This window comes from Oxyura jamaicensis, chromosome 18, assembly GCF_011077185.1.
Source record: "Oxyura jamaicensis isolate SHBP4307 breed ruddy duck chromosome 18, BPBGC_Ojam_1.0, whole genome shotgun sequence".
Taxonomy (NCBI): Eukaryota; Metazoa; Chordata; class Aves; order Anseriformes; family Anatidae; genus Oxyura; species Oxyura jamaicensis.
Window position 1 is genome coordinate 11699915 of NC_048910.1, and position 21095 is coordinate 11721009.

At 71.2% G+C, this 21095-nt stretch overlaps 2 protein-coding genes and 1 long non-coding RNA gene across 3 annotated transcripts in view; 1 reads left to right on the forward strand and 2 right to left on the reverse strand.

Moving 5' to 3' along the window:
• BAHCC1 (BAH domain and coiled-coil containing 1) overlaps window positions 1–19742 on the reverse strand; it is a gene marked incomplete at its 3' end in the record, with an annotated part of 22522 nt that extends 2780 nt beyond the window's left edge. Inside the window, exons 1-20 of the mRNA XM_035342338.1 lie at window positions 19351–19742; window positions 11146–11325; window positions 10069–10191; window positions 7875–9590; window positions 7690–7795; window positions 7364–7572; window positions 7094–7252; window positions 6455–6645; window positions 5814–6171; window positions 5015–5728; window positions 3533–3717; window positions 3314–3450; window positions 3054–3155; window positions 2296–2413; window positions 1968–2217; window positions 1554–1718; window positions 1116–1441; window positions 763–870; window positions 438–688; window positions 284–359 (exon numbers count right to left, since the gene is read on the reverse strand). Coding sequence (XP_035198229.1) covers window positions 284–359; window positions 438–688; window positions 763–870; window positions 1116–1441; window positions 1554–1718; window positions 1968–2217; window positions 2296–2413; window positions 3054–3155; window positions 3314–3450; window positions 3533–3717; window positions 5015–5728; window positions 5814–6171; window positions 6455–6645; window positions 7094–7252; window positions 7364–7572; window positions 7690–7795; window positions 7875–9590; window positions 10069–10191; window positions 11146–11325; window positions 19351–19525 — 5649 coding nt within the window. The remainder of the gene's footprint in view (window positions 1–283; window positions 360–437; window positions 689–762; window positions 871–1115; window positions 1442–1553; window positions 1719–1967; window positions 2218–2295; window positions 2414–3053; window positions 3156–3313; window positions 3451–3532; window positions 3718–5014; window positions 5729–5813; window positions 6172–6454; window positions 6646–7093; window positions 7253–7363; window positions 7573–7689; window positions 7796–7874; window positions 9591–10068; window positions 10192–11145; window positions 11326–19350) is intronic.
• BTBD17 (BTB domain containing 17) overlaps window positions 1–21095 on the reverse strand; it is a 148218-nt gene that overhangs the window by 62794 nt on the left and 64329 nt on the right. The gene's annotated exons all lie outside the window — the stretch shown is intronic.
• Window positions 15435–16991, forward strand: LOC118175898. Its single transcript, XR_004755183.1, has 2 exons — window positions 15435–15964; window positions 16823–16991. It is a non-coding gene; the product is annotated as an uncharacterized LOC118175898 (long non-coding RNA).

Genomic DNA, 21095 nt, shown 5'->3' on the forward strand with positions numbered 1-21095 from the left:
CTACCCTACCCTACCCTACCCTACCCTACCCTACCCTACCCTACCCTACCCTACCCTACCCTACCCTACCCTACCCTACCCTACCCTGCCCTACTCTACTCTACCCTACTCTACTCCCTGTCCCTATCCCCATCCCCACCCCGTCCCTATCCCCATCCCCATCCCCATCCTGTCCCCATCCATGTCCCAATCCCACCCCGTCCCTATCCACGTCCCAGTCCCACCCCGTCCCATTCCACCCTGTCCCCATCCCCACCCCACCCCATCCCCACCGCCCGCTCACCGCCTCCTGCAGCAGCTGCTCCTGCGAGTAGATGCGCTGCCGGTTCCCCCGCTCGCCCTCGATGATGATGCTGTAGCTGCAGGGACAGGAGGGGCTCAGCACCTGCCCCGTGCCCCCCAGCGCCCCCCGCCCCGCGCCCCCCGGCCCCGCTCACATGTCGGGGGGCTGGATGGTGCGGACGCTGCCGGCGTAGAGCAGGCTGTCCTCCTTGGGGATGAGGATGTGCAGCCCGTCCCGCAGGTCCTCCTTCTGGATGGCGCACGTGTGGGGCAGGGGGGAGCGGCGCCCGCCCGCGCAGCCCCCCCCGTCCTCCTCCTCCTCCGAGAAGCTGCTGTTGTCGTCGAAGTCGAAGTCGTCCTCCACCGTGAAGCTCTCCAGCAGCTTGCTGACCGCCCGGCCCTTGCACTGCGGGACAGGGAGCTCAGGGAGGGGGGTTCAGGTGGGAGGGGGGACACGCCGGGGGGGGCTCGGCCGCTCACCTGCTTGGTGGCCACTTTGCTCTTCACCTTGGCCAGCTTCTTGCCCTTGCTCAGGATGGTCTTGGCGCTCCGAGGTGAGAGGGCGAGCGAGAGTGCCCCGTTCTTCCGCTGCGGTGTGAGGAGAGGGGGCTCGGACCCATTTTGGGGGGCTCAGCCCCCAGCCCCCCCAGTCCTACAACATCCCCAGCCCCCCGGTCCCCTCAGCACCCCCCAGCCCCACCAGCACCCGCAGCCTTTGCAACCCCCTCACCCATCCCCTGCACCCCAGGGTCCCTTTGGCATCCCCGACCCCCCCAGCACCCCAAACCCCCGCACCCCACGCCCCCCCCCAGGGCCCCCCAGCCCCCACTCACCCTCAGGGCCGACTGCAGCACTTTGCTCTTGCGCGTCGCCTTCTTGAGCCGCTCGCTGGCCAGGCGGGCGCCGTCGTCCCGCGCCCCGAAGTGCCGGGGGTCAGCGCCCCCGAAGAGGCTGTTGGTGGGGGCCGGGGCGCTGGGGCCGCTCGGTGCCGGCGCCCTGAGGCTCTCCTTGGGCTTTGCCTTCAGCTTCTTCTTGCCGCCGTCCTCGCAGGCGCCCGCCTTCCTCCGCGCCGGCACCTTCTCCAGCTTGCCGGCTCCCGGCTTCACCGGCCGCCGCTTGATCTTCACCTCGCCCTCGGGGCTGCCGAGGCGGCAGGGACCTGCGGGGTGGGGGACGGGGGGCTCAGAGCCCCGCGGGCACACGGAGCAGCCCCCAGAATTTGTGCCAGGGCGGCGCCCACCGCCACCCCTCCCTCGGGGGGAGCCCCTTACCGAGCAGCCCCTGCCTTTCCTTCTTCTTCTTCGCCTTCTCGTTGGCCTCCATCTTCACCACGGAGGACGGCGAGGGTCCCAGCACGGCCACGGGCACCGAGGGCAGCAGGGCCAAGCCCGGCTCGTCGTCACCGTCCTCGCTGTCCGAGTCCTCATCGTGCTCATCTGCAAGGGAGGGGGGGGCACAGCTGAGTGACCCCAGCCCCCCCCCCAGGCACAAGTTGCTCCTGAGCTGTTTGTGCAGCCCCCGTGCAGCATCTCCCCATTGCTGCAGCCCCCCCCACTGCAATCCCCATTGCAGCCCCCCATTGCAGCATCCTCCCATCGCTGCAGCCCCCCGGTGCCGCAGCCCCCCCCCCGCTCTCCTACCCCCCCCAGCACGCCGTGCAGCCCCCAGCCCCGTGCCAGCCTTGCCTTTGAAGCCGGGCGGCTCGCAGGGGTCGGGGTCCTGCGGCTGGTACTTGGCGGCGGCGCCCTTGGAGCTCTTGGCGCGGGACAGCTTCTTCTGGATGCGGCCCCCGGGGTTGGGGTCTTTCCGTCGGAAGGGGCTGATGCCGGCGGGCAGCCCCTTGCTCTTCACCTTCTGCTTCAGCTGCGACACCTTGTGGGCCACCTTGCAGGACAGCTTGCTCTGCGAGCCGCTCTTCTTGCACCGCACCTTGTCCTGGGGGGCACGGCGAGGCTCGGCGAGGAGCCGCCCCCCCCCTGCCAGCACCCAGCCACCCGGGGGGGCAGCACTCACCGACGGGGGTCCCTTGATGCCTCCGTACGCCTCCTGGGCCAGCTTGCTCCGCTTCTTCTTGGGCTGGGGCTCGGCACGCAGCCCGGCGCACAGCAGGGACAGGCTGCTCTTCACCGCCCTGCGGGGAGCGCGGCATGGGCACGGCGCGGGGCTGCTCCTGCTCGCCGCCGGCCGCCCCCCGCTCCCCCCCGGCTCCCCTCTCTTTTATTTTATTTTTTTTCCCTGTAACCTTCACTCGCTCACTAATGTTTTGTGACATAAAACCTAGAGATTAATTTTTTTTTTTTTTCCTCTCTCTGTCTTAATTGAAGGAACCATTTAGTGCAGATTTAACTATTATTACCAAATCATCGGGCCTGATGCCGCGCGCGCACACACACTCCAATCGTGTTTGGACTAGCTCGGAGGATTTATGCAAATGGGCCTGTCGGGAGAGGCAATTTGTAGCAGAGAAGGACAATTATACAGGGCCCGTGAGTGTGAAAACGACTGCGCCGGGCGGCTAATGGATAATAATAAAGCGCCAGCAGCAATGAACACCACTGCAGCGTGACCAATGACTTTATACAGCGCGGATAAAGAGGCTTTTATGCAACGCTGCTCCCGCGGCCGGGCAGGGGGGGCGGCCCCAGGACGGAGCCCCCGCAGCCGCCGCCGCAGCGCCGGGGAGAGGCCGGGACAACCCCGACACCCCCAACCCGCCCCCCTGCCCCTCCCCGGCGTGGGGACGGGCGGGCGCGCGCCCCCCGGTCACTCACTTGACCTTGCGGCTCTCGGCCCTGCCCAACGTGCTGGAGTGCTTGCGCTTCCTCGGCCGCCCCGGCCCGCGCCGTGCCGGGCTCCGCGAGCTCTCGTCGCGCCTGCAGCCGCGGCAAGACCGGGGGCAGCCTGAGACCGAGGGCTGAGCACGGCCCCAAACTCATTGCATCGGTGACCCTCCCCCCTTACCGCCACCACCGACCCGACCCGCAGCCCCCCCCAGCCCGGCTGCCTGCCCCCCAGCAGGACGGGGACGTACTCGTGGTCGTGCCGCCTCTGCAGCTTCACCAGCTCGCGCTGCTTCTCCTTGTAGCGCCGCTGCAGCTCGGCCAGCCGCATCCGCACCTCCACCTCCTGCGTGTTGAGCTGCTCGATGGCCGCCTTCAGGGGGCACACCTGGGGATGGGAACGGGCCACTTGCACCGGGCACAGCTCAATCCTGCTGGCCAGGGTGGCACGGGGACAAGGGGACACTCACGGCCTTGGTTTTGGGCGTCCAGGTGTACTTGCGGCGGGGCACGCGGGCGCGGGGCGGCGGCGAGGCGGGCAGGGGGCTGAGCGCCGGGGGGCTGCCCTCCCGGCTGGCCGCCTCCACCAGCGACCAGGCAGCCGCCACCGTGGCCAGGTTCTGCAGGTTGAAGGCCAGCAGGTCCTCGTCCTCCCCTGCCGGGACCGGAGGTCAGCGGGGACGCGCCGGGACCCCTGTGCCACCCCCAAGCCCCGGTGCTCCCGTGCCACAGCCCTGCACATGCACACGTGAGCAGCACCCCTGGGTGGGACAGGGGACCCCGAGGTCATTTGGGGTGAAAAGGTGTCAGTGGGGTCGCGGGTGGGGTGCTGCACGAGATGGGGCAGCACACACGGGGTGCCTGCGGGGTGCAGGAACAGCACACAGGGTGCTGCGTGCGTGGCACGCCCGGTGTCCCCAGGGTGCCGCAGGGCCGCGGCGGCCAGCGATGAACTCATCGGGGCGCAGAGCCAAGGCCGGGGCAGGGAGGGACGCGGTGACGCGCCCCATCCGGCCGCCCTATCCGCGGGGGCTGTGGCGGGGGGAGCGGGGGCTCCCCGGGGAACGAGGCCCCACGGCCCCCCCATGGCACCGCCGCACACAGCGGGGCTCGGCCGGCGGCAGCAGCGAGCACGCGGGGCCCTGCGCTCGCCCGCGGCAGCGCTGGGGAGGCGCCAGGGCCTTCCCTGCCGGGGCCCCCGGGATTCCCTGGGGAAGCCGAGCCGGGAGGGAATCCCGGCGCCTGCCTGGAGCCAGCGCTGGAGCAGAGCCCCGGAGACGGCCCCGGGCTGCGAGCAGGGCCCTGCAGCCGGGCACCGCGCTGCACACGCACACAGCCCCGCGCTGCAGACCTACAGTGCGTGCGTGCGCGCAGCCCCGCGCTGCAAATACAGGGTGCGAACGTGCACGGCTCTGCAATGCACCGGTACATCCACATGCATGCAGCCCTGCACTGCACGTGTCACGAACATGCACAGCTCCGCATCGCAAATATCCGGCACAAACGTGCTCAGTCCTGCGCTGCAAGCGCGCGGCGCGTTATGTGCACCCGGCTCTGCATTGCAAAGACGTGGTGCAAATGTGCACGCAGCGCTGCCGCGGAAGCACGCACACGACCCCGCACCGTGAATATCCACTGGAAACCTGCACAGCCCCCTGCATTGCCACCCCACGCTGTGAATGTGCACAGAGCCCTGCGGTGCCATGCACACAGAGCTGCACTGCAAGCGCGCGCTGCAAGCGTGCACACAGCCCCCCCTCTGCTGCACAACACGAGCAGTGCCCGGCCCAGCCCCTGCACGCATTGTGCAGCCCCTCCGCTGCACGCACGCTGCACGACCTCTGTGTTGCACGCACCGCACGCCCCCGAGGGCACCAAGGGGTGTGACAACCGGGGCACACGGGGCAGGGGACGGGAGGCACCGCGGGGCTGGGGGTGCAGGGGCTGCTCACCTTCCAGGGCCAGGTCGCAGCGGCGCTGGCGGAGCTCGAGGTCGGCCAGCTCGCTGAGCAGCGCGATGCCGGGCAGCCCCGCGGCGCAGGGGGCGGGCGAGGGGGGGGCCGGGGGGGGCTCCTCGGGGGACCCCAGCGCCGGCAGCTCCCCCAGGTCGATGCCGGCAGCGATGAGCGCCTCCAGCCCGCCGGGGCAGCCCTGCCGCCCGCTGGGTGCGTGGCTGGGGCCATCGCCCTCCTCCTCGTCACAGCTGCCCTCCGGCCCTGAGCCTTCGCTGTCACCCTCCTCCTCCTCTTCTTCTTCCTCCTCCTCCTCCTCCTCGCCGCAGGGGGGGACCAGCGGTGAAGACCCCACGGCGGGCACCGGGCGCTGCTGCTCCACCGAGCTCTGCTCCAGCACTGCCGGAGCCACCTCCCGGCGCACCCCAAAGGGCTCCTCGGTGGCCACCGCAGCCGGGGCCGGCCCCGGGGCGAGGAGGAGGTGGTGGCGGTGCAGCAACGCGCTGGGACCCTCGGCTGCAGCCCCCCCGGCCGGCGGCTCCCGCACGGGGCCGGGCTCCCTCAGCACGTCCTCGGCAGGGCTGAAGGTCCGCGACTGCTCGGGCTCGGCCGGCGGGGAGCCCGCGTGCATCGTGTCGGGGTCGGCCGGCTCGGCCGAGTGCGCCTCCGAGAAGCCCATGCTGGCTGCGGGGTAGCTGTAGCCCGGGGGCAGGTCTGCGGGGAAGGGGGTGATGCTCAGCGGGGAGACCCTGGCACCCCACAGCCACCCTCCTCCTCCTCCTCGCCACCGCGACCCTACCTGGCTCCAGGGACTTGGGGTAGTCGCGAGGCGGCTGTCCCTCCCCGCGCTTGTCCTCGCCGTCGCTGCCCTTGCTCTGGACGGGGACGGGGCTGTCGGCCGGGGAGCGGGGGGCCACGGCGGAGCTGGCGGCGGGGCAGACGGGTAAAGTGCAGGGGGCCGCGGGGAGCGCCACGGGGCACTTGGCCGGGTGCCGCAGGGCCGGGGAGTGGCAGCAAGGGGACAGCTTGGGGGGCCCGGGGGCTGCCGAGGACATGCCCTTGGCCGGGGGGTTTAAGGCAACTGCTTTGTGGGAGGGCTTGAGGGGCTTCTCGGGGCACACGTCCTCCAGCTCCAGGGGCTGCTCCTCCGGCTTGCGCTGGGGGGGGGGGACACAAAGGTTGGTACACGTCAGCACAACACGGCCCCTGCCCCGCATCCCCCTGCCCCCCATCCAGCCCCAGAATCCACTGCTCCCCATCCCCCTGCCCCGCATCCCAATGACCCCCATCCCCCTGCCCCCCTCCCCCTGCCCCGCATCCCCCAGCCCTGCATCCAGCCCCATATCCCCCTGCCCCGCATCCCACCCAGCATCATCTCGCACCACAGCCCCAGCCCAGCCCCACGCCCCCCCCACCCTTCATTCCCAGCCCCACGGGCACCTGGACGTGCGCCTGCCGCTGGATCTCGAGGGCCTGTGCCGCCCGCTGCTGCTGCAGGGCGTAGAGCTCCTGCTGCCGCAGGAACTGCGAGCGCGAGTACACGGGCAGCTGCCCCGTGTGCTGCAGGTGGGCGCCGGGACCCCGGCCCGGGTACATCGGGGGCCACAGCGACGCCTGGTCCATCACGTCGGCTGTCGGCAGCAAGGGGGGTCAGCGGGGGGCCCGTGGTGGGGGTCCCCCAGTGGTCCCCCTGCCCTGCACCCTCAGGATCCCATTTCCCAGCCCTGCAGCCCAGCAGCACCCAAAGGGACCCCATCTCCCTCCCCTGCACCCTCAGCATCACCTGTAGGGACCCCCCCACCTCCCAGCCTTGTGCCCCAGCAGCAACCCCAGGACCCCATCTCCCCCCCCACCCCCTCAGCACCACGTGTAGGGACCCCCCCATCTCCCCCTACCCCTCAGCATCACCTTTGGGGACCCCCCATCTCCCATCCCTGTGCCCCAGCACCCCCAGGACCCCATCTCCCCCCACACACCCCTTCAGCATCACCTTTGGGGACCCCCATTTCCCACCCCAGCAGCACAACAAGCCGTGGGTGCCCCCCAGCCAGCCCCCCCCCCACCCCCCCAAAACCTCACCCAGCGTGTGGGGGGTGCCGTGGGTGGGGGGCTCGGTGGGCAGGATGACGAGCTGGGCGGGGGGCTCCTGGGAGAGGGGGAAGACGGGCTGCATGGTGCTGGGCATGGAGGCGGGGAAGGCGGGCGGCAGGTTCTGGTGCAGCGCGGGGTGGCCGATGCCTGCGGGGGGGTGGGGGGGCAGGGTGGGGGGGCCGTCAGCGCCGGGGCGGGGAGGGGAGGGGGGGCAGCCCCCCCTTGCTCCCGCAGCCCCCCCCCGCCGCCGGCACCGACCGTAGGAGTGTCCCCCCATCCAGATGGAGGGGCTGCGGGTGCGGGGCAGCCAGTGCGTGTGCGCCGGGTGCGCGTGGGCGGCCGGGTCCCCCCCGAGCTGGCCCGCCGGCAGCGAGGAGCCCCCCGCGATCATCAGGTGGGGGGTGAGGTCTCCGGGGCACCCCCCCGAGGGGTGCATCCGCGCGAACTCCACCAGCTCCTTGTTGTCCCTGCGGAGAGAGGGGCGGCATGGCGCGGCGTGCGGCACCACCACGTGCCCAACGCAGCGGCACGGGGACGGGGCCCCCCACCGTGTCCCCCCCCGACCCCCCCACCACGGCACTTACTGGAGAAGGAGCTCTCGCCCCGGCAGTCCCAGGCGCTCCTCGCAGAGCCGGCCCCGCTCCTCCTCTGCCTCCAGGTCGATGACGTGCATGGGCCGTGCCGTGCCAGCTGCGCGGGGCGAGAGGACGGCGCGGTGAGCGTGGCACCGCCGGCACCCCAAGGCCCCCCGCCGCCCCCCAGCCCTTACCTTTGATGCCGGCGGCCGCCCGGCCCTGCCTGCTGGAGCCGCTGCCATAGGAGGGCTCGGGGCGGCTGAGCGTGTCCTTCTGCCGCGCCACGGCCACGGCGATGCCCACGGGGGGCTGCCGCACCTCGCCCTCGCCGTGGCCCAGCTCGTGCTCCCGGCTGCGGGCGCAATCCGGCCGCTCCAGCTCCGGCTGCCCCTTGCCCGGGGGGAACTTGGCGTCCTGGTGGGCGCAGCTGCCCTTGATGCCGCCCAGCCCCACGAAGGGAGCCTTCTGGCCCACGATAAGTGCTTGGTTGCTGTACTTGAGAAGGTTCTTCATGGCCGAGACCTCGTCCGGGGGGGTCGGCATGTCCTGGCTCAGCACCGAGCCCTGAGTCATCAATGCAGCCTGCTGCAGACTCGTGCCGAAGGGGTCCAGGTAGGAGCCCTTCCTCTCCTCCGCCATGGCCATGGGGGGGCCCTGGCCCTGCACGCCCCAGGGGGGCAGGGGGGGCCCGTTGTAGCCCAGGGAGTTCAGCTCCAGGGCCTTCCGCTTGCCCTCGGGGCCGCCGCCGGCCGGCTCCGCCTCGGGGCCGCCGTGCTGCTGGTGCCGGATCCGCGCCACCTTCTGCGGGGTCTGCCCGGGGGGCTCCTTGGGGCCCTTCTCTAAAGTGCAGCAGGACGGGCCCACTTTGGCACCCAGCGGGTCGGTGTGCGGGGCGCGGGAGCAGTCCGGGGCCGGCGGCACCTCGAAATAGCCCTTCTCCAGGCCGCCCTTGGGTGGGGGGCCGAGGCCGGCGAAGGGGGGCCCCTCGGCCGCCCCGCCACCCCCCAGGTACTCCAGCCCCTTCAGCCGGGCGCCGGGGCCGCCCCAGTCGAGCCGCCGCTCCGCCTTGCCCTCCGCCTTGGCGTGGTGGTGGAAGGAGGCGCCGTAGGCGGCCGGGGGCTCGGCGCCCACCTCGCCGTGCCGCTCCTTGCCCTCGGCGCGCTCCAGCCCGCAGCTCTCGGCCGCCACCTGGAAGGAGCGGCTCTTGTCCGCCAGGTGTCCCACCGAAGGCACGAACGTGGCCCCGCTCAGCTTCAGCTCCCTCCCGGCTTTGTCCGGCAGCGGGCACAGCACGTCAGGGCCGGCGTGGAGCTGCAGGCAGGGGAAGGAGCCGGCGGCGGCGGCGGCACCGAGCGGGGCCGGCCCGGTGGGCACGGCATAGGAGACGGCGTGGTGCAGCATCTGCCGCCGCTCCAGGCACTCGCCGTAGGGCGGCGGAGCCTCGGGGGCTCCCGGCTCCCTCTCGCCGCGGCACGGCTCCTTGGCGCAGCGGCCGGCGCGGGGCAGGGCGCTGCCGGCACAGCTGGGCAGTGCCGCACGGCCGCCTTCGCCCTCCAGCCCCTTGGCGCCCAGCAGGCAGGAGGCGAGGTGCTTGGGGCGGCCGTCGCCCGCCGCCCGGGGGGGGAGCCCCTCCTTGCAGTGCCCCTCGGGCGGCACCGGCAGCACCGCCCGGTGCCTCTCCTTGGCGTCGTCCTCCGGCGGCCGCTCCTTGCCGTCCGCCTTGCTCGCCTTCTCCTTGGCCACCAGGAAGCGGTCGTAGTCCTTGGGGGTCTTGGGCAGGGGCCCGGCATCACGCTCCCGGCTGCAGGAACCGGCGGGGGGCCCGGGGGCGGCGCGGGCGATGCCGGGGAAGCCGTGGCCGGCGGAGAGCAGGGCGGGCTGGGCGGGCAGGTTGCGCAGGTAGAAGTTATCTGGAGGGGAGGGTGAGCGGGTCAGCCCCCACCCCAGTGCACCCGGCACCCCCCCGCCCCCCGGCCCCACGCCGAACAAAGGCGCGCTCGAGGCGCCCGGGGCCGCGTCCGTGCCAAGCGCCAGCTCCCCGCTAATGAGGGGAGGAGCGCGGGGGAAGGCACGGCCTAATTAGCTCCATTTCCCACCCAAACAATGTTCCCTATTAAGCGCCCGCCACAATATTGTGAAAAGCGACAGCAGCGGCGGCTGGGCCGGGTGCCCGCGACCCCGCTCCATCCCCGGGGACCCGGCACCTGCTCCATCGCCAGCCCCTCGCGGCGGGGACCCACCGCCGGGGACGGGCACTGGGGACGGGCACTGAGGCCCCCAGCAGCGCCGCCGTGCCCGGCAGCCTCCCCACTGCCCCCCGTGAGTGCTGGGGACGTGTCCCCCCCCCACCCCACGGGCACCCGGCGCGGTGCCGGCCCTGGTACCTGCCTTTCTGGCTCTCGTAGAAGCGGTGCTGGCTGTAGAGGACGTTGCTGTTGCCGTGGTGGTCCAGGTGGCTCATGGGCAGGAAGGTGGACGCCAGGCTCCCAGAGAAGCGGGGGTACCCCGGGGCTGGGGGGGGAGGAGGCGCACATGGTGGTCAGGGGGCTGGGGCCGCGTGGCTTGCTCACCCCATCACACCACGCAGAGGCGTTGTGTGCGCCACGCGCCTCCTGGCCATGCGGTATCTGCCCTCCTCTCGCCACACCGGGGCCATGAGCCCCCCCGGTGCACCCCCATGAATGGCAAGAGGGGCCGGGGGGGCTCGGCACAGCGCTCGCACGGCTCCCCAGCCGGCACACCCGTGCGAGCCGTCCTGTCAGCAGCGAGCGCTGCACTGCCGGAGCCGCGTGCGCTGCCCGTTCCCCCCCTGCCTGTCCCCGTGTCCCCCCCCCCGCCCCCCCCCCGGGGGGCGCCGGGCCCCCGCCCCCCCCCCCCCCCGGTGGGGCCCGGCCCCGGCCCCCCCCCCCCCCGGCGCGGCGCGGCGCGCAGGCCCCGGCACGCCGGGAGCCAACTGGCAGCCGGTCAAACTACCAGCTGGGCCGGCTGCCAGGGCCCCGCGCCAATACCACCGCCCCGCTCCTTAACTCTGTCAGCCCCCGCTCAGGTGGGGACGGGGACGGCGGCAGCGGCGTGCCGCGGGGGCACTGCCGGGGCTGCCCCCCCCTCACGCTTCAGCCCAGAGCGATGCAGAAGCGGTGTCTGGTTAACAGGGCATCCCGGGGACACCCCGCACCCTGCAGCATGACCCGGCTGGGTGCTGCAGCCCTGCACAGCCCCCCCCAACACCCCCTTTTGCAGCGGGCTGAGCATTGTCCTTTTGGATGCCCCCCCTGTGCTGGGGATGGGGGGGAGGGTCGTGCTGCCCACCCCGCTGCCACCCCGAAGCTCACCATGCACCACGACCACCCGCGTGCCATGGACATCACCCCCCGCAGCCCAGCCACCCCGATGCCATGGGGGTGTCCGTGACACCCACCCCTCCCCAGGGGGCTCCCCCCCAGCCCTGCCCCGGCGCCCACTCACCTTCATGGGAGTGCGAGAACCAGATCTGGGAAGTGCCGGAGTGCGGCCCGCGGAAAGCCGGCTCCGGGGGGGACGCAGCGGGGCCCGAGGGGTGGCTGGGGGCCCCCGAGCCCAGGCTGCTGCTCAGGAAGCTCCCCATGAAGGACGAGGCGGGCGCGCTCCCCATCAGTCCGCTCCCTGCTGCGGGGCGAGAGGAGAGAGTCAGGGGGAGCCCCCAGCCCCCACCACGCACGCGCTCCCATCCCCGCCGTGCCGGCACGCTCGCTCGCCGCGCGCTTGCACGCTTGTGCACAGACACCTGCAGTGGGGCCACGCACAGCGCGACATCCCCTGCGCACACGTGTTAGGTGTGCACGCGCTTCCTGAGCACGCGCATCCCTTTGTGCACACACACCTTGTGCACACACACCACTGGCACGTGCACACTCGAGTACAGGCACACCTCACGCGATCGTGCCCCTCGTGCCCCCCCAGCCCCTCCTGCACACACGCTGGGGTGTGCAAGGTGCAGCAGAGACGCGCGGGGTCGGAGCACCTGTGTCCTTCCCTGACCCCGCGTGCACGGCCCAAGGACACGCGTGTGCCAGCACGTGGGAGGCTTTGCACACGCGTGTGCCTCCCCGCACGGCTGCTCTGAGCTGCTGCAGGACGCCGGCCGCCCCCAGGGCCCGTGCCGTGCCGTGCCATGCTGTGCCATGCCATGCAGCCGGGGCACGCCGGGCCAGCCTGCTCCCAGCAGGGGCAGCTGCCAGCTGCAGCAGCCGGAGCCCTGCCAGTGCCCAGGGGCGGTGGCAGGAGGCTGGGGACATGGGGACAGCCGTCTGTGACCTGGGCAGCGGCTTCCCAGAGCAACGCCCTGCGGGGGCCAGCGCGCCAGGGGGTGCCGTGCACACATGTGCACAAATGTGTGTGCATGCACGCGTGTGCACGGAGGAGAAGAACACAAGGGAGGGCACACGACGCAAAGGGCAGGGGGGCAATCCCCGCCCGGCCCTCCCCTGCACCTGGGGGGGGGCACGGAGCTCCCCGCCGGGGACGCCCCCGCCCCGCAGGGCCGGGCGGGCCGAGCCGTGAGATCATGGTGGAAACATCGCAGCCGGTAGCCAGCGGCCAGGCGGGAGCGGGGGGAGCGCGGCCGCCCCTCTGCGCTTGGCCTCGCTCCCCGCCTGCATGTGTTTGCCGACGTGGGCTGGCGGGGACCGTGGCCGCCTGTCCCCTCCGCGGCACGGCACGGCACGGCTCAGCATGGCACAGCAGAGCCCAGGGCTGGCCGGCCGCCCGGCCGGGGCAGGAAGTGATGCTTTGCTCTCTAAGCCGGCCCACGCTCCCCGGTTAATCCCGCCGGGATGCCTCTGGGATGAGTGTCGGGGATGTGGTTTCAGGCAGCTCGCTCCTTCCTGCGCTGGCCGGCCGGGGGCTGAGCCCGGGCCGGGGCCGCGTGGGTTGGGGGCACGGTCGCACCCTGCCTGCGGCCCTGGGAACCGGCACCGCGCGTGGGACAGGACCCGGCATCGCCCCCGGGCACCGGCCGGGAGGAGGATGGAGCAGGGGGACCCCGGCACGGGGAGCCCCGTGGAGCCGGGAATGGGGCCGGGCGGCGTGAGCTCGGCAGGAAGGTTTCCAGCAGGAGCCTTTTCTGGAAGCTGAGCAACGGGCTGTATGAAAACCCGCGCGCACACGGCCCCGTGGCAGCAGCCGGGCCGCCGCGCCACTCGCTCACACACTCTCATCTCCTCTCCTCTCATCTCCTCTCCTCTCCTCTCCCCCCACGTCCCATCCCAGCCGCTGACTCACGCCCCCTGGCACGGCCGGGTCCCCAGGCGCGCGCTGGCCCCTGCACCGTTCCCACCCCGCTCGCACGCCCGCACGCACGCTCGCCCTGGCCGCTCGCACGCTCCGGCCCCAGCTCGGCTCCGTGCCCCCTTCCCACGGTCCCGGCTCTCCCCACCGCAGGGGCTGCGGGCTGCAGGCAGCCCCCCAGCAGAAGAGGATTTGGGGGGGGTCCTGAGGCCGTGCAGAGCTCAGCTTGCCCCTGAGCACGCGGCGATGGAGAAACGGCACCAGGGAGGGCGCAGTGCCATGGGTCCCATCCTGCCCCTCACAGCCCCTCCGCGGCACCCGCCTGGGAACTCCCTGGCCCTGCTCCCTGCACCCGGGGGCCAGCGCCGTGACTCAGCCCCGCTGGGCACCGCTCCTGGCTCCAGCACGGCACGGCCGGGCAGAAAATCCCCCCGCCGGGAGCCAGCACGGAGGGGACTCGCTGTGGTCACAGCCGTGTTTTGGGGAGCGCGGGGCTCTGCCGCCGGTTATCGCTTGTGCCTGTGCTGGGAGCTCCGGCACAGCCATGAGGGCACTGTGCCGGCCCGGCCACCCCACAGCCACTCGTGTCCTGCTCCCCCTGAGCCAAGCTGGCAGGGAAACTGAGGCACAGGAGGCGGCGGGGCTGAGCGGGTGGATGTGGGCGCTCACAGCACCCCGGGACTCCCCCAAACGGGGCTGGAAGGGAGGCGCACGGCCGGAGGAAGGGGTTAAAAGCAAAGCGAGCTGCGTTTTGTTCTGATCCCCTGCCAAACCGCGGGGGCCGGGAAGCCCAAGGCGGGATCGGGGGGGGGGAGCTCGGGGGCTTTTCACCAGGGCAGCCCCAGCCCCAAACCCACCCACTGGGGTCACAGCAGCGCTGAGCCCGCCAAGTCTCAGCAATGACCCGCAGTGACAGGCACCGGTGGGACCCGGGGGGAGGGCTGCAGGCAGAGCAGGGCGTGAGCCCCCCCAAGGGCTGCTGTTCGCCCCCGCGCCGGGCCCGGTGCAGATGGGAATGTGCTGGGAAGACGGAAAGTTTCCCCCGGCGGCGAGCGGGGCCGCGGGAGCGCTGCTCCGGCCACATCTGCTCGGGCCGAGCCGCGTTCTGGGCGCCCGCCCGGAGCGAGGCGCGGGGCCACGGGCGCCCGACCAAGGCAGCGCTGCCGGGAAAGGGAGGGGGTCCCCAGCCCCGCTCCCACGCAGCATCCTCCCTCCCTGCCTCCCTCCCTGCCTCCCTCCCTCTCCGGGAAGGTCCCGGCTCTTCCCGCGCCCCACGGCCCCGCTGCTCCCAACCCCTGGCATGCCCCCTCCCTGGGCCACCCCGCGATTTGGGGGCCCCTTTTTAAGCACCAGGTTCCCCAGGGATGCACAACAGGGACCCGGAGCAGCCAGTGCCGGGGGCTGGGAAGAGGGGCGATGGCCCCCCGGGGATGCCGCGGTCCCCGCTGCAGCCTGGGCACGCGGCCCAGGCCAGGCACAGGTCCCCACGTCACCACGGCTGTCCCCAGGGCTGTCCCGGGAGGGGCGGCCACGCAGCGGGGAGGCGGGCGGCCGGGACGTGCGCGGGGCGCGGGGTAGAGTTACTGCCTCAGCTATTTCGGGGCTGGAACATTCCTAGCGGGGCCGAGGCCGCACGCGGAGCCGCCGGAGCTGCCGGGGACCCTCCTGGCACTGCGGGCTGGCAGCAGCCAGGGGCACACGGGGCGCACAGCGGCACACGGTGCCGAGGACGCGGCAGAGCCCCAGACCCCCAGCCCTGCCCGGGGACCCCAGGGCTTGGGCGCGACCACATCCTCGGCCCAGCACAATAACGACATCCGCGGTCGTTAATAACCTCCCCCCCCCCGCGTCCGCCAGCTGCTCCCCTGGACGTGCCACCTCCGGTCCCGGCTCCTCCCAGGCACGGTGCAGGATGCGGCCCCCGGCCTCGGGAACCCCCTCGGGGGAGGCGCAGGGGCTGCCGGACCCCCCCAGCTCCCTCCCGGCCCCGGCCCCGCATGCCTCGTGTCACGCTCCCCTCGGTGCACCGCGCTTTTTAACCCAACGTGGCCCCTTTAAATATTGGGCAAATAGGAAATAAGTGTAATATAATTTCCTCGGTGTTATAATTTAAGATTAATCCATATTGTTATGGCACTAAATAAATGCTGTAATATTGAAACGCAGTTCAAATTAGCTTGACAGAGTGCCAGAAGTACAATTAAAATGTTATCCGATGGGTAATCACAAGCTCGGCTCTCCGTGCTAAGTGCCACTTGCAATCTGTCGGGCTTTTGACGGAGGGAAGGGGAGGCTGGAGCGGAGCAGGGGCTGCGCGCCGCGCGCTCGCTCGCCGGGGCTGCAGCGGGGCCGCGTGTGCAACCCGCTGCTGGGTGCACGCTGCTGGGTGCACGCTGCTCACACGGCCGCGGCACGCCGCTCGCAAGGACAGCACACGCACACCGCTCGCGTGGCCCCGGTGCTGGCAGCTCGGTGCGCGCCCCTTGCACGGCTGCTGGGGGCTCTTGCACGGCCAGCAGCTGGTGCGCGCCGCTCCGGGCACGCCGCTTGCACGGCTGCTGCGCACCCCCGGCACAGGCAGCTTGCACAGCCCAGAGGCCATTTTGGGAGCAGCCGCCAGCCCTGCACAGGACGGGGCTGTGGAGCAGCCAGGGAGGACCCCGGGGTCCCGGTCCCTCGCCCAGCAGCCCCACGGGGCCCCCACATCCCACCCGGCCCCGTGCAAAGCTCCGCACCCTCAAAGCGCCTTCAGCCCTCGCCCCGTGCACGCACGGGGGTCCCCGTGCACACAGCAGGAGGGGAAGGGAGCAAACCCCGAGGGGCTGGGGTGCTGTGCCCCTCAGGCTCTCCCCCCCAGCACCAGGACACCCCTGTGCCCACCGTGGGGACCCCGTTGGGGGCCGGGCGCTGCCGGTGCGGCCGCGCGGCGGGGCCGGGCAGGGAGGCGCGCGCTGCGCTGTGCCCATCTGTTTCGTTTTACGGAGCGGATAAAGAAGAACTCCAAGAATGAGATTATTGGGTGAGTGTTTATTTACCCGCTATCGCGGGCGGGAGGGAGGGGCCCGCAGTTCAAAGCCCGTGTGAATCTTTGCAAAGTCACTGAATAGCCAAATCCTGCTATTTTTATTTTCTGCTATAATTACCAGCTCGGCTGTCGCGTAGCGCTGCCATCAGCGCCCGGCCCCTGCGCGGGGAGATGAAGCGGCTGCACAGGGGCAGCTCCAGGGCCAGGGACGGGGCTGGGAAGCCGGGGAAGCGAAGGGGGAAGCGGGGGGGGGAGGGAACTCACACGAACCCATTTACCACCGTCCACCCCCCAGCCCCTCCCGGTGGGGTCAGCCCCGAGACCCCCACGCACACCGGTGCTTCGCCCCCACAGCTCCGCGGAGCCCGGAGGCATCGCTGCCCACGTGTCCCTCCCCAGAGCTGCACACCCCCAGCCCCCCCGGGACCCCCAGCCCATGGCCGGGGGTCGCAGCCCCGAGCGCAGGAGGACAAAGGAGGGAAGGGGCTGGGCGCCCACCCCTGCACTGGGGCGATCGCGGCACGGAGCGGCGGTGCTGCGGCTATCTGCCTCCCCCGGCACACGCGCACAGCCGCGGCTCCGCGCGGCTCCAAATAATAACTAATGAACAGATGAAACCACTCAGCTGTAATTCCACAAGATTTGGGTTTCTCAGCATTCTGCTTTTTTTCCTCCCTGACACATGTGCGCTTACCTCCCGCCTCCCCCTCCCCCAGTAATCTGCAGCAGAAGTGTCACTAATAAGGAGTAGACAAGTTAATCTCAAAATCTGTTTTAACTTTGACACCTACTTTTTTTTTCTCCCCCCTTTTTTTTTAAAAAAAAAAAATAAAAACTCGGCACACGTTGCAGGGAGGCCGGCGAGCTACGGAGGAGCCCGAGCACCACAGCCGTGCCGCCGCCGCCTCCCAGCCCCTCGCCCAGATCAAATCCTGCACGAGCACCGAGCTGGCAGCCGAGGTGCAGCAGCGCCAGTGCCGGGGCTGGATGGGGAGCGCCGCGTTTCTCCCCCCCCCCGGCCTCGGGGATGGAAGCCACGAGGCCGAGCGCGAGCCCCCCCGAGGCCCCACCTGTTTTATGGCCCGTCCCTGCCCCAGCAACGCCGGGGTGAAAAAATGCAGCGCTCGGCCTGGAATTTAATCCACCGAGGGAGGAGGACAGCTGCGGGGAGCCCAGCCCGGCTGCGCGCCGAGAGCGGCCGCCAGCGGGGAGCAGCCTCGGGGCTGCACAGCGGCACCGGGGCCGTGCACCAGCACCGGGCGGCACAGTGCCATGGCCGGGCTGCTCACCCGCACCGTGTAACACACCAGCACCGTGCCGCGGTGTGTTACAGGAGCAGCACCGGCAGCACCCCGGGGCTCGTAGCACAGCGCCGTGCCCGTGCGAGCCCCCCGGTGCCGCGAGCCATCGCAGCGCACCGAGGGCTCGGTGCGGTGACAAACAGCCCGGCACGCTCTCAGCTATATTTTACTCCATAAAAATGTCACAAGGGCAGAAATGGAGGCCCTGGGTAAAGCCGGGAGTCAGCAGAACCTGTTTGGCCGAGTTTCCCACCCTCCGGCCCGCATGCTGGGGGTGTTGCCCCCCCCCCGGCTCTGCAAACCCCCCCCGCTGCGGCACCGGGGGCACCGCAGTCACGCCGGGGGCCCCACTCCCTGCCCTGCGGCACCCCTGGAGCTCAGCACCGAGCAGGGGGACCCCGTTCCCCCAAACCCCCTGGGCAGAGGGGCAGGGACCCCCTGAGCCCCCCAGCGTTGGGCAGGGCCGCGGCTCCTCCGCGCTCGGGCCCCCAGCGCCGTCTCGCGCCGTCATTTGCATGGTCCCGGTGCCAAAACCAGACGCAAACCGAAGCATTTGTTTGTAATAACTGCGCAGCCCTGAATTATGGCTTTAATAAAATAAAGCTAAACATTTTTTATCTCCCTTTTTCTCAGGGCTACTTCCAAGCCCCGAGCGCTCAGCAAAGGCTCCTGGGAGGTGTAGTCCGGCCGGGAGCCATTTGGGGAGCGGGACCGGGGCTCCCCCCTACCCCCCCCAAACCGGCGCCGTGCCCCGGGGCGGCCGCGTGCCGTACGGCCCCGCCGCCGCCGCCCGGCGAACCGCGGGCTGGCTCCCGGTGCTGGGCGGGGTAATTATCAAAATTATCAATCATCGGCGGTAATTACCACCGCACGGCTCCCGGCCCCGTGGCGCGGCCGCCGGGTCCTGCTGGCCCCGTTCGGGTTTGCCCGAGCACCGTTCCCGTAGGCGCGGGAGCCTCCGAGCGCGGTCGCCGGGAACGTCTCCGGCTGCGGCGGCCCTGCCAAAGCCCAGAATATTTTTAGCTCTTTCTGTTGTTGGGTTTGGCTTCTCTTTTTTTTTTTTTTTTTAAAAAAAAAAAAAAAAAAAAAAAAGGCGAGTTTCTGCAGGGGTATTTTTAGCCTGATCCATGTTATTTTAACAGCCTCCTTTGCTTTCGGGCTCCCATGTGTCGCCCAGACCCCGGCGGCAGGCGCGAGGGGCCGCCGAGCTGCGGGAACCCGTGCGGCTCCGTCCCCGCCGGGGAGCCCCTCCCGGTTAATGGCAGCCGGGGGGGGACCCAGCCCAGGGCTGTCCCCCCCCGGGGCCGCCGGCACAAAGCGAAACCGCCCCGGCCGCAGGCCCAATCCTGCACTGCCTCCCGACACCCCAGTCCCCCCCGTTTTCCATCTCCTCGCAGGAACCCAAGCCGCACCCCCCCTCGCACCCGTCGTGGCCCGGCCGTGCCCCCCGCCCTAATCCATGCACTAATTGTAATCCCATTAAAGCAGATATAATTTTATTAGTATTCACAGCTCATCAAGGCGCTGCCGCCGTGCGACGGAGAGAAAAACGCCGGCGGGGAGCGCGAAGCCCCGGGCGGCATCAGCTGAGCACCGGATCCGGACCCAGCTCCATGCCCCCCGAACCCGGCCCTGCTCCACGTAACCCGCTGGGACCCCCCCTGCTTTGCAGCCCCCCCCTGCAGCCCCGCACGGCCGCGGCCGAGCGCTCCTCACCGCACACAAAGCCGCAGCAGCCGGCGGGGCCGCACCGAGGATGTGCCGAGCCCCGCGCCGGTACCGGGCACCAGCTGCAGCCGTTAACGGGAAGGTGGGAGCTGCAAAACCGTCCTGCCCCCGCGATGTGGGTGCAGGACCGGGTTTTATTTTATTATTTTATTTTTTTTTTACTGCGCATAACGGCGCCGTTGTTCGCCCCGAGCGCGCTGCCTCGGCCCGGCGGAGAGCAGCGCCGGCACAACGGGGGGGGTCCCCTGGAGATGCCACCGTGCAAGCGACCCCCGTGCCGCCACCCCGAGCCCCCGATGCAGAACGCAACCCCCCACCCCCCCTCAAGCCCCCCAGCCCGGTGCCGCTGACCTGAGTGCGTGGCCATGGAGATGGGCGCGGGGAAGAACTTGGCGGGCTGGAAGTGGCCGGGGGGCTGCACGGCCCCGTGCGCCGAGCCCGAGACGCGCCCCGTGCCGTGCCGGTGCCCGAGGCCACCCCGCTCCGCCAGCAGCCGCGGCGGGGGCGCGAAGTCGCGGCCGTCCATGCCGGGGCCAGGGGCTGGAGCCCACCCGGGGGGGGTCCGGGGGGGGCCCGGCGGCTGCTCGGCGATCCTCAGCGCCGCGGCGGGCCGGGCCGGGCGGTGGGCCGCGCTCGGGGCCGGGGCTGCCGGCTCATCCTCCGCTCCTGGAGCACGGGAAAGAAAAAGCAGAGCGTGAGAGCGCGGCCAGGCCCCGCGGCACCCCCGGTACCTCCCGGTACCCCAGCACCGGGTTTATTTTTTTTGTTGTTGTTGCATCACCCCCGGTGCACGGTTCCCTGTTTTCCCCATGCCCCCGGTTTCCCGGGCCCGCGGTGCTCCGTGCCCGCTCCCGTTTCCCCGCTCGGCGCCGCGGTTCTGCCGCCGCCGCTCCCGGTGCGCGGCCGCCCCGCTTCCCCGGCCCGCTCCCCCCGGTGCACGGCCGCCAACCCCCCCCCCCTTCCTCCCGTTTTCCTGCCGCTCCCGGTGCCCGGCCGCTCGTTTCCCCGCCGCAATCCCCGGTGCCCGGCCCCGTTCTCCCCGCCGCTCCCGGTGCGCGGCCGCCGGCATCGCCGCTGTCCCGGCGCACGGCCCCGGTTCCCCCCGCTGCAGGGCCCGGCCGCCCTCCGCGTCCCGGGTACGACCCCCGGTGCTCGGTACGGTTCCGGTGCTCGGGCCCCGGCCGCCCTCCGCCTCCTTCCCCGCCGCCCGGGCCCCGTTTCCCGTCCTCCCCCCGCCGCCTCCTTCCTTTCCCCGGCCGCCGCCGCCCGGGCCCCGTTCTCCCGGCCGGCGGAGAGGCCGCACAAAGCGGCGGCGGAGGCCGCCCGGTGCGCCGGACCCGCCGGGGCATTGTTCTCGGCAGCGCCGGGGCCGGAGGGCCCGATCCGGCGGGGTGCCCGCCGCCGCCGCCGCCTCCGGGGCCGGGGCCGAGCCGCGCCGAACAAAGGGGAGCGGAGCGCGGAGCGCGGCCGGGGGCCCGCGGCCCCTCCCGGTGCCACCGGAGCCGGGCCGGCGCCGTGCTGCGGGGCGCTGCGGGGCTCCGGTATTGTCCGCGGGAGGGCCCCGGGCCGGAGCACCGGGGAGAGGAGCGAGCGCACAGCCCGGGGCGGCGGAGGTTTGTTTGTTTTTATTTTTTATTTTTTTTGTTAAAATTAGAAAACAACCGAAAAATTATAAAATTAAAAAAAAATAAACACCAAAAAATCGCATTTTTTTTAATGCGAAAAAAAAAAAATTAACGCCGAGAAGGGGAAAAATAAAATAAATTCGATAAAATCCGGCTCCCCGGGCCCCCCACCCCCCGGCAGCGCAAACAAAAAACCGCCCGCCACCCAACTGCACGGCACTTACCGGAGGGGCGTTCCGCGCGACGAGGGCACGGCGAGAGGAGCGGCGCGGGGCGGCCCCGGCGGGGTGCGCGCGGCGGCGGCAGCAGCGGCGGCGGCGGCGGAGCTCCGCCGGTCCCCGCGCACTGCCCATGCACCGGCTGCGCCTGCAGAAAGGGAGCGGGGGCCCCGCCGCGCCTCCCCGCCCGCCGCGCACTCCGCCGCGCGACGCGCCCCGCATGCTAATAAGCGCGTGCCGCGCGCGCGCCCCC